At 44.8% G+C, this 18805-nt stretch overlaps 1 protein-coding gene across 1 annotated transcript; it reads left to right on the forward strand.

Moving 5' to 3' along the window:
* Nucleotides 1-2930: 2930 nt before the first annotated feature.
* On the forward strand, nucleotides 2931-11447 carry LOC136653252 (vomeronasal type-2 receptor 26-like). Its single transcript, XM_066630161.1, has 5 exons — nucleotides 2931-2950; nucleotides 3934-4225; nucleotides 6267-6494; nucleotides 9913-10039; nucleotides 10543-11447. Exons 1-5 carry the CDS (start codon nucleotides 2931-2933, stop codon nucleotides 11445-11447), a joined length of 1572 nt encoding a protein of 523 aa, XP_066486258.1.
* The last annotated feature ends 7358 nt before the right edge of the window (nucleotides 11448-18805 follow it).

Here is an 18805-nt window from a genome sequence, read left to right on the forward strand (position 1 = left end):
CAAAATTCACCCCTTCTGGAGAAGGAAAGTATACAAATGGCCCTACGTATCCTTGGGCTTAGCACCGGCAGATTTGAATCACCATGGGTGCCAACCTGTGGCATTCATATGTCTCAGAATGTCTCCTACAAGCTTCTGAGATGCATTTCTGGTTTGCTTCCCTGCACCTCAGCACACCTCCAGATATGACTGGAAGACACTTCTGGTCATGTCTGGTTGTTCACTGAGGGCTTCCATTGTTCTGAATATCTGTGGATTTCTGTTTCAGTGTGGGGGGACTGGAACATATCATGATGGATATCGAGGACCCACAGTCATTTTAACCCTTTGCAGGCTTATGTTACCCCCTTTTCCATCAACTTCGCTTGCTCCAAAGTCTTGCCACTGTGCTTCTGTACGACCTCCTTTCACTTCTCCAGCACTAGTAACCTGGTCTCCAAGGCCTATGACCTTGTCCTATGGTCCTTGTCAAAGAACATAAGAACAGCCCCACTGGATCAGGCCATAGGCCCATCTAGTCCAGCTTCCTGTGTCTCACAGCGGCCTTATAAGGGCATAAAAACATCACTTTTGGTTTCCCCCAAGAAACTTGAAATAACTTTTTTTGCCCAAAAAGGGCATTCTGAGGAATGGAGGGGCCTCACTGGTGCCACAGCATTGCTACTCGGGGAATTAGGGTTGGGCTCCTCATGTGTCACTGTGAGGGTTAAAACCCCTTAAACACACATCTCTATATATGGACATACCCTATCCAACATATCTTGGGTACATCAGTAACATCTTCCAAAGAAATATTTAACATAATTTCCAATGGGACACGAAGGACTGCTTCACACCTAACTTTTAACCAGAAGGAAGACAATCAATTGTTAGTTATAGTGTTATGCATATATGAATAAATTAACAAAGAAAGGTAAAAAAAATAAACTAGGGGAAATGTGTAGGTGAATTTGCTTTCAAATGTCTCTTTCTAGGCTATCATTATTTAAACAGACCAGAAGAGTAGTCATTTGGAATATAGGCATGCCTCACTAATATGGGTGAGGTGAGGTTCCAAACCACCACCATAAAGTGAATATGACCTTAATCTGTATGCAACAGTAGATACATTAGTGCAACACTGGTAAACGGTGGGATACAAAAAACAAAAAACTGTCCCACCAATTTTTCTGAAAAAAGTGTTTTTCTGTTGAAAGTGGAGAGGTGAAAGGATTGTTCTGCACAATTTAGAGTGTTCGGGTCACCCCATTTTATGCCTCCAGAGGTCAAAGATCACTATTTTAGGGAAACTTAAGCACTGGAATTGTTTGCAGGGTATCCTTCCCCCCACAGTGATAAAAAAAAAAGGAAACTTTGGCTTAGTGTTAATGGTGAGGAACTAGACTTTGGAATCCACTTGGTTTGCAGCCCCTCAGTTACAGGTAAATACTTGTAATCAGCTGTGTAACACACTGATGCGCTAATACATTTAATGTAGGAACCAGAGGCCTACTTTGAATATTTCTCACTTTACAACCACTCTTTGTAATTTCATCACATGGGGGGGGGGGATTCTGTTGGGTTTTATTCATATCTCTCTCTGTGGAACATAATCCACACATAGCTGAAGTTTAAGGCATCTGCTTGAGTCAGTCAGGAGAAGATTCCCACCTTTACTGTCATTCAGATGGGAAAAAAAATATAGCTATTAAAAGTTTCAGGCGCCTTCATTCTCAACATTGCTAAACTGTCAGTACAATCTTGAGTGTTGGGCGGGTTAGGATAGACAAAAGAAAATATTTCTTTACTCAGCATGTGGTCAGTCTGTGGAACTCCTTGCCACAAGATGTGGTGCTGGCTTCTACCCTAGACGCCTTTAAAAGGGAATTGGACAAGTTTCTGGAGGAAAAATCCATTACGGGGTACAAGCCATGATGTGTATGCACAACCTCCTGATTTTAGAAATGGGTTATGTCAGAATGCCAGATGCAGGGGAGGGCACCAGGATGAGGTCTCTTGTTATCTGGTGTGCTCCCTGGGGCATTTGGTGGGCCGCTGTGAGATACAGGAAGCTGGACTAGATGGGCCTATGGCCTGATCCAGTGGGGCTGTTCTTATGTTCTTATGTTCTTATGTTCACAAGGTATTCAAAGAGGCACCCCCTCCTTGAGGCTGTTGCTATGAAAGAACAGGTAGCCAACTAACCACAGGGTGAGCCAAGTGGGTCATGACCCACAGTTTGAGAAGCACTGGCAGTAATGCAAGCCCATTTCATTCTCAAATAGGTGAACTCTCTTTCTCCATCATCTTAGAATACATTATCCCCCCCCCCCCCCACTGCACCTCCCTCTCAGTCATCTGGAGCATATGTATTTTCCCAGCAAATTCTGGTGAGACCGAACAAACATGTTTTCATCTCCATTCTGTGTCAAGTGCTGCCTTGAGCATCACAATACTCCAGGGACATGATTTAGTACCATGTAATTAACTCCAGTTCCTCAAATTCATCCTTCACATTGCCAAAGCCCACTTGGAATGTCTGAGGCGACAGACAGGATGAATAGCAGAGCCTGACAAATGCTATTAGGGATCCCTGCAACCTTCAGATATGAATTGAGGGACTCCAGGCAGGTGGAACTGCAACAGTCTGAACGAAGTACTTCTCCCTTCAGCCAGATAATGCACAGAGATTGAAGAAATGATGGATGTTGGAGGAGACAAATTGCATAATTTCAATCCAGATTAGCTTCCAGATAGCAGGGATGCTTCTGTTGCTGTTGCTCTTTAGCTGGCTGCCTCTTCCTGAAGGCAAGACGACTATGTGTGCCAGGATCAATCCCTTCCAGATGCCCTATGAGTATTATAAAGCAGGAGACCTTACCATTGGAGCAATTGTGACTCTGTTTGGCTGCATATTTGATGAGCTCTCTTTCACCCAAAACCCAAACACGATGACTGTGAATGAATTTATGTAAGGAAACTCTTTTCTTCCCTACATGACATTCTCTATTTCTTTTTTGTATTGTATTGTGATTGTTGGAATTGTAGTATATATTTATGCTTGTATCTCAAAGGTGCATAAATTTTGTTGTGCTGTAGCACAATGACAATAAAGTTACTACTACTACTACTACTACTACTACTACTACTACTACTACTACTACTACTAGGCCAGAACAGAAACGCAAACTGGTGGTACAAATGTTCCCTTACCTTGAGGAAGCCTCTGTGACTGCTTCCCTACAGAATGCATCACCATGGCCTGTTGGCATGGCTGCATCAATGTAGGAAAGTTGACTAGTTTTGGGTTTTGATTAAAATTAATTCAAGCTACTTACACTTACAGCCCAATCATATCTTTGGCCAGCACAAAGCATGAAGTTCTGCCCAAGCACCAGTCGCTGATCCTATGCATTTTCTGGTATACCAGGCCAGTTGGGAGAAAGGAGAGGTCAAATATTTACCTTATCTTAAAGGAAGCTGCATGGTACCCCATGGAACTACTTCAATCCTTGCCAACCCTAGGATGGGGATTTGGGATCCAGTGGCCACCAGCTCTGCTACAACCAACCCCAACCCTCCTTGATCTGCCCCAATCCCCACCACAATCCAACTTGACCCCAACCCTGATCCACCCCTGTGTTTGGCTGAAATGCCAGCAAGGGTCTCATTGTGCTGGAGAACCTCACAGCATACTGTTGATAATGAGGGATAGGATAGGACTTGTGCCTATGAATTTTATTTCTGATCACAAAATACTCAATCTCTATGTTCCTTACTCTGCAGTTGGGGGGAGGGAGTACATTGTTTAAATTATTTATGTCATTCTGCCTTTACTGTCTTGTGTAAGTGTGAAGGTATGCATACCTTCTGAACATAATGCTATGCTCTCAAACAATTTCTCCATGCACAGTCCTTAATTTGTCTCACACATTCTTCAATTCCTGCTTTAAGTGGAAAACCAAAGGGCTACCTGCAAGTCCTGTCCTTGGTGTTTGCTGTCAAGGAGATCAATGAAAACCCTGAGATCTTACCCAATGTCAGCCTCGGTTTCCAAATTTACAACAGTTACCTTGATGAAAGAATGACTTATCAGAGCACCCTGAATCTTTTTTCCACCCGGAGTCGCACAGACCCCAACTTCAAATGTGAGAAGCAGAAGAATATGGTAGCTGTCATCGGAGGACTTGATTCCGAAGTCTCCCGGCAAATAGCGACTATATTGGGCATCTACAAGTTTCCACAGGTAGAATGACTGTCTGGGGTTTGAAGCTTTCCCACTTCAACTAGTGCTTGAACTTCCACTTGAACGTTCAGAATATCTTCATGCCAGCCTTTCTATTTTTATCATTTTTCTCCCCTGGAGGGGAGAGTAGCAGAAAAGACACATGAGCAAAGAATACGAAATGGAAAGATAGGTGGGAAGAAGAAAAGTATATCTTCATTTTGTGTATGTGGAGCAGTGTCACTGTGTGATTTGATTGAATAAAATAAAATGATTGAGGAGATAAAGTGTAATATTTTGACCTCAATGGTACAATTCTACAAAATTGTAGAAGGAGAGAAGGGCGGGATAAAAATAAAGTTTTATTATTATTATTTATTAAATGGTTTTCTGCATACATGTATCAGAAAAAGCATTGTGAAACCATTCTCCCTTTCTTTGCTTCTTTTTTTCAAACCTCATGATTTTCACAGCAGCAGATCTTTGGAATGGAACATTCTCATTCACCATTAATGTGATATTTTTGTTTGTTTAGATTGCATATTGTGTTTTAGCTCCAGTGATGGATGTTAAAACCCAGTTTCCTTCCTTCTACCGGATGGTCCCCAATGAAGAACATCAATACAGGGGGATTGTGCATTTACTTCTACATTTCCAGTGGATCTGGGTTGGCCTCATAACAGCAGATGATGATAATGGGGAAAAGTTTCTGCAGACATTGACTTCCATGCTTGCTCAGAATGGCATCTGTTCAGCCTTCAGTGAAAAAACATCCCCTGTATCCCAAGCGATAGTCACATTGACTTCAATTGAAAACCTCCGTGCACAGGCCAGTTCAATCATGAGCTCCAATGTCAAAGTACATATTGTAAATGCAGGTCATCAGACCACAATATTTCTGATGGCGTTCATATATCTGCATTCCTTATTTGAAGGTGTTACAAAGGTTTTGACTGGTAAAGTGTGGATCATGACTGCTCAGTGGTACCTTGCAGCAGATACTGTGTCCAGGAATAATGATATACAAATATTTGATGGTGCCTTGTCTTTTGCTATTCACTCCAATAAGGTTCTGGGGTTTGTGCAGTTCCTCCAGAGCTTACATCCTCAATCTCCAAAAGGAGATGGCTTTCTCAAGATCTTCTGGGAACAGGCATTCAACTGTTTATTTTCTGATTCTGATGAACGTGAAGACACCACTGATCTATGTACAGGGCAAGAGAAACTAGAGACCCTTCCTACCACTCTTTTTGAGGCAAGCATCATGGGCCAAGGTTACAGCATCTACAATGCTATCCATGCCATTGCACATGCTGTCCATAAGATGCACGTATTCAAGGCAAAACCCACTGGAAAGATTGAGAGTGGGAGATGGGATCATCTGAATGTGCAACCTTGGCAGGTACTATTTCACATCAAGAACAATGACCTTCTCTTGGCTAGTCTATTGGATGTTAGCATTTGATAAGGGCATTGTCCCAATCCTAACTAAGGGTAGCACCAGAGGAATTTGTGTTCCACTAGTGCAGGCTGGTAAAAAGCAAGTGTGAAATGTTTTGCAGCAGTGCAAGCAGCTGGCACACCACAGGAAAGGCAGGAGCCTTCCCTCATGGGCTGGTGACTGTTGGAATGTCTGCAGGAGCAGGTAAACCCAGCGAAGGGGGTGGAATGGGGCAGGGCAGAATAGGGAGGAGCTGGGATGGAGACTGGGTGTATCAGGCTGTGGAAGGAGGTGGGTTCAGCAGTGTTGGCACGGATCAGTTTCCAAGTCCCATGCTGGGCCTAATCCGCCTGCACACAGCAACGTGGACCTGCACCAGTGAATGAGCGGTTGCTGGGGCTAATCTGGGACAGGTGTTCCCTTACCCCGAGGAGACCTCTAGTAGCTGAAAACCCCTCATGAAATGCATAGATTGAGTTTTTTCTCTTGGAAGTTTTTCTCATTTTTCTGTACAGAGAGAAATTTAAACTAAATAAAACAACTTATAAACCATACAATTGAAGATTAATTAATACTGAACTCACTAGTACTTTTCTATTCTCTTTCTTTCTTTCAACCAAGCTTCACTCTTTCCTGAGAAGCATCATATTTAACAATACTGCAGGGGACACTGTCTGCTTTAACGAAGAGGGTGAATTGGCTGCTGGGTTTGATATCATCAACTGGATTACTTTCCCCAACCAAAGCTTCGCAAAAGTGAAACTAGGGTGGATGGATCCCTGGGCTCCCGGAGGCAAGGAGTTCAGCATTAATGAGGAGGCCATCAAATGGCACAACATGTTTAACCAGGTGAGATTCAACTATGAGTATAATATGCCACGCTACAGAGAAATGTGCTTTGATATTGACCTATGATAAACTTCCCATCCTCCTAGGGTAATTTCTTTCAGTGATATCACCAAAACGCAGATTTTTTTGATTCTTAAAAATGGTTCCTGAATGCTAAAAATATTGCTGTCAGGTTGAAGAGGGCCAAAGTTAGCATTCAGGGTGCCTATTGAGGGCCGGAAGTGATGTCATTAAGCAGAAAGTAACATCATTAAGCAGCTGATGACCAGAAATCAGAACCTTGCTCTCATATAGAAGTTCATTAACTGCAAATGACAAAAGAGAAAATACACAGATCTTGATCATATTTCAAAATATGGGAAAGCCCAATCTTCATGTGGGCCACTGTTTCAGTGGTAACACCTCATCACTGCTCAGCAGCTGAGAGACTGGGGGCCACATAAAAAGCTTCCGGGAGCCACATCCGGCCCCCAGGCCTTAAACATAAGGCCCTGTTTTAAAGAGTTAGGATAAGGGTTATAGAGCAGTGGTTCTCACTCCTTTAGTACTGGTGTTGCAAGGTTGAAAAGCAAGACTCAGTAGTCAAGGGTGATCGTCTACAAGCCTTTACTTTGTTGCTAGCAACGGGCATCTCATGGGACTCCTGTCCAAAGCATTGAGAGCAAGTATCAATCTTAACCAGACCCTTTATAACATTTTGGGTCCTTTGTTTGAAGATTTGAACTTCCCATTGGCTGACATTTGACATCATAGATGCAGCTAACTCTTAATAGGCTGTAGATAGCCTTAGAGACACTTGATAGATGAGCTTCAGGTTAGAGGTTTCCAAATAAGGTAAAATTATACAATTAAACTTATTGAATACAAATTTTTCAAGAACCATCATACATTGGCATCCTTCAGTTTCGGAAGACCATGGTATCGCACTCTGAAAAGTGGTTCTGGAACAGTGTCTTCTCCAGTGTGCAAAGCCTGGGTAAAGTAGATATGGAGGATAGACTGTTACCCATACAGCAAATTCCCCCTCTTCATGTTGCTGAAATGGTCCAATGGAAAGGCAGAAGCCAGTACAGTTGGTTCTAGTGGTGCCACAGGAGTTGCCAGAACGTGACTGTGTTCAGCCATGAACTGCCTCAGGGTCTCCAGCTCTGGGTTTTGCCTTGAGGTTGACTCCTGAAGCCTTTTCCATAACTGGATGTAGCCACAAGGCAGTGGAGGTTTGGGATCAGAGTTTTCCTTCTCTCAGATGAGCTGCCTTCCCAGGCTGACAAGTCCCATCTACCTGGTGGCTGTTTAGTTGCCTTTTACAACAAGTACAGCCAAACTGAGGGCCTATTCTTATCCCCAGCCCCCAGGCGAAACCAGTAGAGTGTGCTATAACCTTATTTTATTCAGAACTGACCTTCTTGGCAGAACTTCAGACCTATTTCTTGGCATACATCTGCCTTCCTGATTAGGATGGCCTTCCTTGAGCCATCTGTCTTATCTCTCCTGCATTCCTTCTCAGTAAAACACTGTGGGGCTCTCTGCCAACCTGTGTTAAGCAAGGTCCTTTAAACTACCCTTTAACGGTTTTACTCTATGCTCTAAACAGTTTTACTCTAAATTCATCTTTGAGGGAGGGGGTGATGCCTCTGGCATTAAAGCAAGCAGTGGTTCGCCCCCTCCTGAAAAAGCTCTCTCTGGACCCCTCTATGTTGGATAATTATCAGCCAGTCTCAAACCTCCCATTTCTGGGCAAAGTGATCGAGTGGGTGGTGGCGTCTCAGCTCCAGAGGATTATCTGGATCCCTTTCAATCTGACTTCAGGCCTGGCTTCGGGACGGAGACAGCCTTGGTCACCTTGGTGGATGACCTACGCCGAGGGCTGGACGGAGGGAGTACATCCTTGATTGTCCTTTTGGACCTCTCAGCAACTTTCAACACTATTGACCATGGTGTCCTGCTGGGACAGTTGGCCGAGGTGGGGATCGGGGGCACTGTTTTGCAGTAGTTCCAGTCTTTGGTGGACAGGTCCCAGATGGTGGTATTGGGGGACTCCTGTTTGGCACCCTGGCCCTTGAGGTGTGGGGTGCCACAGGGTTCTATATTGTCCCTCATGTTGTTTAACATCTACATGAAACCGCTGGGAGAGGTCATCCGGGGATTTGGAGTTGGGTGCCATCAGTATGCTGATGACACTCAGCTCTGTCTCTCCTTTCCACCTGACTCCAGGGTGGCTGTCTCTGTCCTGGAGCGTTGCCTGGAGGCAGTTGGCATCTGGATGAGGGCGAACAAGCTGAGATTAAATCCGGACAAGACAGAGGTCCTCCTGCTGCAGAAATCCATGGTGCTGGATGCTGTACTATCGCCCTGCTCTGAATGGGGCTGCCTTCCCCCTGAAAGAGCAGGTCCGCAGCTTGGCGGTTCTCCTGGACTCGCAGCTCCTCCTGGATGTCTAGGTGTCGACTGTGGCCAGGGGTGCCTTTGCTCAGTTCCGGCTGGTGCGCCAGCTGCGGCCGTACTTGTCTCGGGCGGATCTGGCCACCGTGGTCCATGCCATAGTGACATCAAGATTAGATTAATGTAATGCGCTCTACGTGGGGCTGCCCCTGAAGACGGTCCGGAAGCTACAACTAGTGCAGAATGCGGCGGCTCGGATAGTTGCTGGAGGTCGGCGGTTTGACTCTGTTACGCTGCTACTCCGGCGGCTGCACTGGCTGCCCATTCGTTTCCGGGCTGAATTCAAGGTGCTGGTTATGACTTGAAAGACCTAAACGGCTTGGGACCAGCGTATTGAGAGACTGCCTTCTTCTGTATAATCCAGTCCATTTTCTAAAGTCATCAGAAGGGGCCCTGTTGGTTGTGCCATCACTGAGAGTGGTGAAGGGAATGGTGGCCAGAAACAGGGCCTTTTCGGTGGTGGCACCTGCACTATGGAATTCCCTCCCCTTTGAATTGAGAGCAGCTTCCTCATTATTAACATTCCAGCGGGGCTTGAAGACTTTTTTATTCAGGAAAGCCTTCGAGGCACTATAAGGGCTGTTTCTATAAATTTACAAATTATGACGTTTACTGCATGCTTTCAGTCTGCTGTTATGTATTTTATCTTGTTTTAATTGTTTTTAAGTGTTTTGTATTTTTAATGTTTATCTGTTGCCTTGCATTTTAATTTGATTGTTAGCCGCCTTGGGTGCCCTTCGGGGAGAAAGGCGGAATACAAATCTAATAAATAAATAAATAAATAAATAAATAAATAAATAAATAAGACAAAGTCACCCCTGCCCAGAGTTGAAAGTCCAAAATCATCCATGTTCTGATCTTCTTGTTACTTTATATGCATTACCCTACTGCATTGTCCATGAGAAAGAAACTTTGTATTTGCTATCTGAAGTATGTTAGAATAGGAGGGGCATAACTACTCCTCTCTTCTGAAAAGGTGATGCCTCTTGCTGTGTGTAATGACAACTGCCATCCAGGCTTCCACAAAAAAACAAAGGAGGGACAGCAGTTTTGTTGCTACGATTGTGTTCCATGTGCAGATGGGAAGATTTCAGACCAGAAAGGTAGGAGACACATGTTCTCTTGAGGCATTTGGTGCGGGGGGAGTGAGTGGCGCTGACAGGCCTTGAGGAGGCTTGAAGCCCAGTCCTGAAGGCTTGGGGTGTTGGTGCTGCTGCTCTGCGCCGGCGCTAGGTATTGCAAATGTGCCATAAAGCACATTTGTGGCACCCAAGGAGAGCCCCGTGTCAATCAGCACTGAGCCTCAGCTCTGCTTGGACGGATGGTGGTCCAGCAGCACCAGTGTGCAGTGAGTATTTTCAGGGTGGGGGGAAGCAAGGAGTGGGTGGAAAAGAGCTTAGGGAGAGTTGGGGACGGGAGGAGCAGTCCCAGGAAGAGGGCAGAGATGACAGCAGATTCTGCCACTGAATTCTAACCGACCACCTGGGCCAAGCAGCCTGTGGCTGCGTTTGGGAACTGCTGGGCTGAACAATGATTGCATCACTGTTTCAGTGTTGAAAATTTCAATTGTTTTATCTTTTTTAAAAAAATATGTTTGATTTTTCAGACTTGGATGATTGTGTGAAATGCTCAGAAGATCACTTTCCAAACAAGAACAAAGACCAGTGCCTTCCCAAGAGAAGCCATTTCCTCTCCTACTCAGAAACATTGGGAATGGTTTTGGTTTCTTTAGCTCTCTCTTGCTCTCTGCTCACAGCTTTGGTGCTGGGAATTTTCATCAAGAATCAGAACACTCCCATTGTCAAAGCCAACAATCGAGACCTCACCTACTCTCTCCTCCTCTCCCTATTGCTTTGCTTCCTCTGCTCCTTACTATTTGTTGGTCGACCACAGACAGTGACATGTTATTTACGACAAACCGCTTTTGGCATCATTTTTTCAGCAGCTGTTTCCTGTGTCTTGGCCAAAACCATAACTGTGGTTCTGGCTTTCATGGCCACAAAGCCAGGATCCAGAATGAGGAAATGGGTGGGAAAAAGACTGGCCAACTTCATTGTTGTTTCCTGCTCCCTGATTCAAGCCAGTATTTGTGCTGTGTGGTTAGTTACTGCTCCTCCATTCCCTGATACTAACATGCGATCTCTGGCTGAAGAAAACATATTGGAATGCAATGAAGGGTCACTGACCATGTTCTATTGTGTTCTGGGCTACTTGGCATTTCTGGCTGTTGTCAGCTTCACTGTGGCTTTCCTAGCCAGGAAGCTGCCAGACAGTTTCAATGAAGCCAAGTTCATCACTTTCAGCATGTTGGTCTTTTGCAGTGTTTGGTTGTCTTTTGTCCCATCTTACCTGAGCACCGAGGGCAAATATGTTGTAGCTGTGGAGATCTTCACCATCTTGGCATCTGCTGTTGGGTTATTGGTTTTTATCTTTTCCCCCAAATGCTATATAATTATTATGAGGCCTGAGCTGAACAGCAAGGAGCAGCTGATTAGGAGAAAAAATCCTTAAAGGCCTACGGCAGGGGATCTCAGAATCCACTGCCATAGGCCCAGCCTTCCTGCAGCAGCATGGAAGTCACACCACTGTCATGTACCATGAAGGTGTGTGAATGCTAGACACACCCTGATAGTTCACCAGTCCAGGTAAGTTGCCTAGAGGTATAGGGCAAGGGTGGGCTGTTAGAAGTATGAGGTATGGCAGGAGGCATGGAGCAGTCTGAAAGAGGTGGATTTTGTCAGAAAAAGTGCACACCGGATCCTATCCCCCATTTTCCATCCTGCCCCACCCCCTTCTTCTCTGCAGATCTTTGCCAGCTATACAGCTGTTGTGTGTCTGAGGAAGCCCCCAGTGACCAGAATTCAGTGTTTTGTTTTTTTAACCTCTTGTTGGCTTTCTTGTCATGCTGCCCACACACTCCATTGTTATGGATGCATGCTATAGCGTACTGTTGATACGACTGGACTCTGATCATTCTTATCTAAGGGAAATGGGATTTATTATGAATAAATATGCATAGGATTGCAGGTTGTAAATTTTAGTTCCCTTTTAGTCATATTAAAGTTATGAAATTGTATCCAAAGATGCTTCCATGTTTCCCAGTTTATGATTTCTTTCCTCCACAATTTTACTGATGCTTCACTACTATCACCTGGAGTCTTCTTATTTAACCTACTCCACGAGAGCAGCATGAAAATGTTTTCTTGTCATCGTAAGGCAGAGGGACTCAATTAGCTTGGGGTTGGGGGTAGCCTTGCTGGTTTTGCGTAGGGTGAGAATCTAGCAAAGGTGCTGAGGTCCCCCACTGGTGTCCAGGACTGCAGAGCAGGCATCATGGTAAACTCTGAGTAAGGGCCTGATCCATTGGCCTGTGCGCTAACCCAGCTCTGGCACGCATTGTCGGAAACGTGCCATAAGGATCATCTGCGACAGCCTGTGCCAGGCAGACGCTGGAGCTGGCTCAGTCAGTGTGGGGGAAGGTGTTCTAGGGCATGGGGAAAGTGTGACAGGGGAGGGAGCAGGGTGGGAGGAGGGTGGCAGGCCCTGCTGCCATGTCCTATCACCCTACCCATCCGGGATAGGGTCTCCTTGAATCTGTGCCCTCTCATTAGCAGTTGCCTCCTGGAGATTACACGGGTAAAGGAGCTTACACTCCCTTAACCCAAGTAGACACAATGCCACTTCCCAACCCCATGGAATGCAGCGGTAGCCATTTTGGTGCAGCTGCAGCCCTGGGTGCTGGGAAGCTCAGGACTGGGCTCTAAGACAGTAGACTGTGCTCTTAATGCACCTCCAGGTGCAGGGCAAAGCGAATTGAGCTCACATCCAATTAGCCAGCACATGGTGACTACTCTGAACTGCAGTAACCTAAGCTTGAGCAATGGCACCTCAGTCTGGCACAGGACTCCAGACAGCCCAGGTGTCTGATCATCTAGCACCACCCAGGTCCCATAGGTGACAGATGATCTTAAGTCTGCTGTAGCGATTCCCAAATTCACAGGGAATTCTGCTTCTGTTCCCTTCTGCTTCTTTAGGATGAATTTTCTTAATATAAGGTTGATTGATTGAAAGACCTGCTTTAAGCATAACCTAAAATATCCTGGTGATAACTTATAGCCCAGTCCTAGAAGGCCTCTAAGCCCTGGAATCAGTGTTCTAGTGGCATATACAAAAGCGACTCAGATGTGGCCTGACTGCTGCCTCAAGCTGTGACAACAGATTGATGATGCCACTAACACATTTAGGCCTAAATCCTAACCAACTTTCCAGCATAGTAGTGTCAATGGGACATGTGCTGCATCCTGCAGTTTGGTGGCACTCACGGAGGTCTCCTCAACGAAAGGAAAGGTTTGTTCCCTTACCTCGGAGCTGCATCAGCCTTCTGTCGGTGCTGGAAAGTGGGTTTGGATTGTGCCCTCAGTGTATTAACACAATGCACTGGTGTATTATGGTGGGAGGAGTGGGAGGGTGGGCAGAAAGGGGAAAAATGGGATGGGAAAGAGGGCAGATTGATCTGGTAAGGGGTCAGATTCATCGGCACTGGCACCTCACGAATCCTATTCCCTTCCTATGCCTGATCCACCTTCATGGGTTACGGGTCAATGCTAGTTTGTGCCAGTGATATCACTGCTGCAGGTCCAAGTTGTCCCATGGTGGCAGAGGGGACTTACCCAAGGGAAAGGGAAATGTTCCCTTACCCTGAGGAGGATTCCTAAGGCCAAAACTCCCCTACGTTGGTACCACAACATCCCTGCCCGGGGAGGTAGGATTGGGCTCCCCAGCTGACTCTGGGAAGGTTAAAGACCCCATAAATACACATCTCTGTATATGAACACAACATAGTACACATATCCTAGGTATGCTGGTAACATTCACCAAAGAAATCTTAATCATCATTTCCAATGGTACTGCTTCACACAAGACTTTTAACTTGAAATAAGATAATAATTAGATAGTGAGTTTGGCATACATGAATAAATGAAGAAAACAGATTGCGTGCAGGTAACAAAATGGATCTGGTCAACTCACTCAAATTCAGGTCAGAGTCAGCTGATGCTCACATCACTACATCAGCTAACTGAAAACCCAATTAAGAGGAAGGGAGGCACCAAAAATAATAAACATTAAAGGAACCCCCAGTTATGATTAGTGTCAGATGGGTGAATGACATGAGATTCCTGAAATTGTAAACCACCAGCATTGGGCCACAACCCACCAAGTGGGTCACAGTTTGAGAAGCACTGGTAGTAATGCAAGGAAAAAGAGACAAGTAAGTAATGCAGGGCAATTTCATTCTCAAATATGTGATCTCTCTCTCTCTCTCTCTCTCTCTCTCTCTCTCTCTCTCTCTCTCTCTCTGTGTGTGTGTGTGTGTGTGTGTGTGTGTGTGTGTGTGTGTGTGCGTGTGTGTGTGTGTGTGTTTCTCCATCCCATCAACATGCTTCCCCATTTCTCTCTCATTCATCTGGATCATATCCTTGTTTTCCCAGCAAATTCTACTGAGATCAATCAAACATGTTTTCATCTCCATTTTGTTTCAAGTGGTGCCTCGAGCATCACAATACTCCAGGGACACAACTTAGAACCATGTAATTAACACCAGTTTTTCGAATTCATCCTTCACTTTGCCAAAACCCACTTGGATGTTTGAGGCAACTGACAGGATGAATAGCAGAGCCTGACAAATGATATAAAGTATCCCTAAGACATTCAGATATGAGTTGAGGGATGCCAGGCAGGCGGTACTGCACCAGTCTGAACAAAGTCCTTTCCCCTTCATCCAGAAAATTCACAGAGATTGAAGGAACAACTGATGCTGAATGAGAAACAGTTTGAGTGATCTGAATTCAGATTAGCTTCAGGATTGTAGGGATGTTTCCACTCCTGTTGCTCTTTCTGTGGCTGCCTCAAACTGAAGGCAAGAGCGCTCTGTGTGCCAGGATTGATCCCTTCCAAATGCCCCATGAGTATTATAAGGCAGGAGAATTATCCATTGGAGCGATTGTGACTCTGTTTGGCTGCATATTTGATGAGATATCTTTCACCCAAAACCCAAACACGATGACTGCGAATGAATTTATGTAAGGAAACTCTTTTCTTTCCTACGTGACATTCACTAGGACAGAACAGGAACACAAACTGGTGATGCAAATGTTCCCTTACCTTGTGGAGGCCTCCGTGTATGCCTTCATTCTGCCTACAGAATGAAGCACAGCCCTTTTGGCTTGGCTGCATCAGCATATGCTAGTTTATAACTAGGTCTTCATGTTCTCCGTTCTTCCCCCCTCCATCCTGCCTTGCCAATATGCAAGTTGGATAGGATTAGGCTTTTATTAAAGTTAATTGGAGCTACTTACTCTTACACAGTTTATTACAGCTGACACAAAGCATGCAGGTCTTCGACACCGTAAATCTATGCCAGTGCTGGTATGGGGATTGCTGACACAGTGGCCACAGGTTCTGCTACAACCCTTCTCCATCTCTCCCCATCTGCCCCAATCCCTAACACAGTATACCCTGGTCCCCATCCTGATCCTGCCCTTTCCCGGAATAACTTGGTCTCTGCAGCTGCACTGCTTGTAGCTGCTACACCAACAGCAGCATGGCACAGACTGATAGTGTATCCACCACAGTGTATCACTGTGCTAGTGAACCCCGCAGTACACCGGTTTTAAAAAAGAATAGAATTGGGCCGTTACTTTAGACCAGGGGTGCCCAAACCCTGGCCCGGGGGCCACTGCCCCCAGTCTCCAATGAGTCTCTGGCCCTCCAGAGACTTTTTGGATCCTGTGCTGGCCCAACGCAACTGCTGTCAGCAAGAGGACGACTGTTTGACTTCTCACCTGAGCTGTGGGACAAGGGCTCCCTCCACTACTTGCTGTTTCACATCTGTGACGCAGCAGTGGCAGTGAAGGAAAGGCTGGCCTTGCTTTGTGCAAGGCCTTTTATAGGCCTTGAGCTACTGTAAGACCTTCATTCATTCATATAAGTTCCATCTCTAGTATATTCATTTATGTAAATTTATTCAAATTTGAAATGTAAATTAATTCGGCCCCTGGACACAGTGTCAAAGAGATGGTGTGTCCCTCCTGCCAAAAAGTTTGGACACCCCTGCATTAGACTGACTTGTGTCCATGAATTTTATTTCCAATCACCTGAGTGGAGTATGTTTCTTATTCTGTGGATTTAACAAAAGAAAACTGGGAAGACATATGACAGAGTCATTAAAAATAGCCATGTGGAATTTTTTTTTTGAAAGTACACTATTTAAAATATTTATGTCATTCTGCTTTTACTGTTTTCTCTAAGTGTGCAAATATGCGAATCTTCTGAACACAATGTCATGCTCTCAAAAAACTCCTCCATGCAGAGTCCAATATTTGTCTTACACGTTATTTAATTCCTCCTTTTAGTGGGAAACCAAAGGGATTATTTATGTTATTCTGTGTTTACCATTTTCTATAAGTGTGAAGACAGGTACACCTTCAGAACACTATGTCATGCTCTCAATCAACTCCTCCATGCAGAATTCAATATTTGTCTTACACATTGTTCAATTCTTCTTTTAGTGGAAAGCCAAAAATCTACCAACATATCCTGTCCTTGGTATATGCTGTCAAGGAGATCAATGAAAAACCTGAGATCTTACCCAATGTCAGCCTTGGTTTCCAAATTTACAACAGTTACCGCGATGAAAGAATGACTTATCAGAACACCGTGAATCTTCTTTCCACCCAGAAACGCTCAGTCCCCAACTTCAAATGTGACAAGCAGAAGAATATGGTAGCTATCATTGGAGGAATTGATTCTGAGATCTCCCGTCACATGGCTATTGTCTTAGGAATCTACAAGTTCCCACAGGTAGAATGACAGTGTGGACTATGAAGCTTCCCCACTTGAACTAATGTTTATCCTTTCAGAAAATCTTCACGCCTGTCTTTGTTAATTCATATCAATTTACTTGGATAGGAGTGTAAACAAAAAAGAGACGTGCAAAGACTACTAAACTGAAAGATAGTTTGGAATAAGAATTTGCATTTCCTTCCACTTTGTTTACGTGAAGCAGAATCAGTCTGTGATTTGATTAAATACAATATCTGATAGGTGCAATAAAGTGTAAATTTTTTAATCAATTTATAGTGTAATGCTACAAAGTGGTTTTCTGACTATCAAAACATTGTGAACTTTTTTGTCAAATTCTTTTGTTCTTTAACCTCATGAATTTCACAACTGTTGATATTTGGAAGGAAACATGCTCATTCAGCATTAATGTGATCATTTTTGCTATTTTTTGTTTGTTTAGATTGCATATTGTGTATTGGCTCCAGTGAGGGATGTTAAAACTCAGTTCCCTTCCTTCTACCGAATGGTTCCTAATGAAGAACATCAATACAAGGGAATTGTGCATTTACTTCTGCATTTCCAATGGATCTGGGTTGGCCTCATAACAGCAGATGATGAGAATGGGGAAACATTTCTGCAGGCATTGACTTCCATGCTTGCCCAGAATGGCATCTGTTCAGCCTTCAGTGAAAAAACACCCTCTAAATCCCAAGCTATAGACACGTTGACTTCATTTGAATCTCTCCGTACACAGGCTAATTCAATCATGAGCTCCAATGTCAAAGTACATATTGTAAATGCAAGTCATCAGACCACAGTATTTCTGATGACGTTGATATATCTGCATTTCTTATTTGAAGGTGTTACAAAGGTTTTGACTGGTAAAGTGTGGATCATGACTGCTCAGTAGTTTCTCGCAGCAGATACGTTGTACAGGGATAATGACATACAAACCTTTGATGGTGCCTTGTCTTTTGCTGTTCACTCCAATGAGCTTCTGGGTTTTGCACAGTTCCTCCAGAGTTTACAGCCTCAGTCTCCAAAAGGGGATGGCTTTCTCAAGGTCTTCTGGGAACAGGCATTCAACTGTTTATTTTCCAATTCTGACAAACCTGAAGACACCACTGATCTATGTACCGGGCAAGAGAAACTGGAGAACCTTCCCACCACTCTTTTTGAGGCAAGCATAATGGGGCAAAGTTACAGCATCTACAATGCCATCTATGCCATTGCACATGCTGTCCATAAGATGCACACATTCAAGCCAAAAGTCATTGGAAGAATTGAGAGGGGAAGAGGGGATCATCTGAATGCGCAACCTTGGCAGGTACTATTTACATCCTGAACAATGTCATTCTCATGGCTACTCTACTGGCTGTTAGTATTTTTAAGGGGATTATACTGACAGATTCATGGCCCAATTCTATCTCAGGGTAGCACCAGAGGAATGTCAGTTCCCCTGCTGCAGGCTGCTGAAAAGGAGCTGTGAAGTGTTTTGCAGAGGTACAAGCTGCTGGACTGCTGGAGGAAAGGCTCCAGCACTCCAGCAGGTTCCTGGAGGGAAGGTTCCTACCTTCCCGCATATGCTGTTGAACATTGGAAGGCCCGCAGGAGCAGGTAACCCCAGCGCAGAGGGTGGAATGGGGCAGGGAATGGTGGAACAGTGAGATGATGGGGTGGGGGTTGGATGGATCAGGCCCTGCAATGAGTTAGTTCAGCAATGGAAGAACTTGTCAAATCCCAAGACCCTTGCTGGGCCAGATCCACCTTCATGGAGCAATGTGAACTTGAGCAGGAATTGAGCAGGCACAGGTTTGAGTTTCCCTGTAGCAGCTCCTCAGGTTTATCTGGGGCAAGAGGGAATGTGTCCCCTTTCCCTGACGAGACCTTCAGCAGCTAAAAATATCTCACAGCGCACAGCAGAAACTGTAACTGTGCAGCTTCATCGCCCCACAGGGAATAGTACAGGGAGGGCTCTGTATTGGCATATCCTATATTCACAGTTTCATGTATCTGGACTCTCCGCA

Source organism: Tiliqua scincoides, chromosome 5 (assembly GCF_035046505.1).
Source record: "Tiliqua scincoides isolate rTilSci1 chromosome 5, rTilSci1.hap2, whole genome shotgun sequence".
Taxonomy (NCBI): Eukaryota; Metazoa; Chordata; class Lepidosauria; order Squamata; family Scincidae; genus Tiliqua; species Tiliqua scincoides.

Coding starts and splice junctions, on each gene's coding strand:
- LOC136653252 (XM_066630161.1), top strand. CDS start 2,931: ATGACTGTGAATGAATTTAT. Junction 2,951..3,933: donor ATGACTGTGAATGAATTTAT/GTAAGGAAACTC, acceptor TCCTGCTTTAAG/TGGAAAACCAAAGGGCTACC. Junction 10,040..10,542: donor GAAGATTTCAGACCAGAAAG/GTAGGAGACACA, acceptor TTGATTTTTCAG/ACTTGGATGATTGTGTGAAA.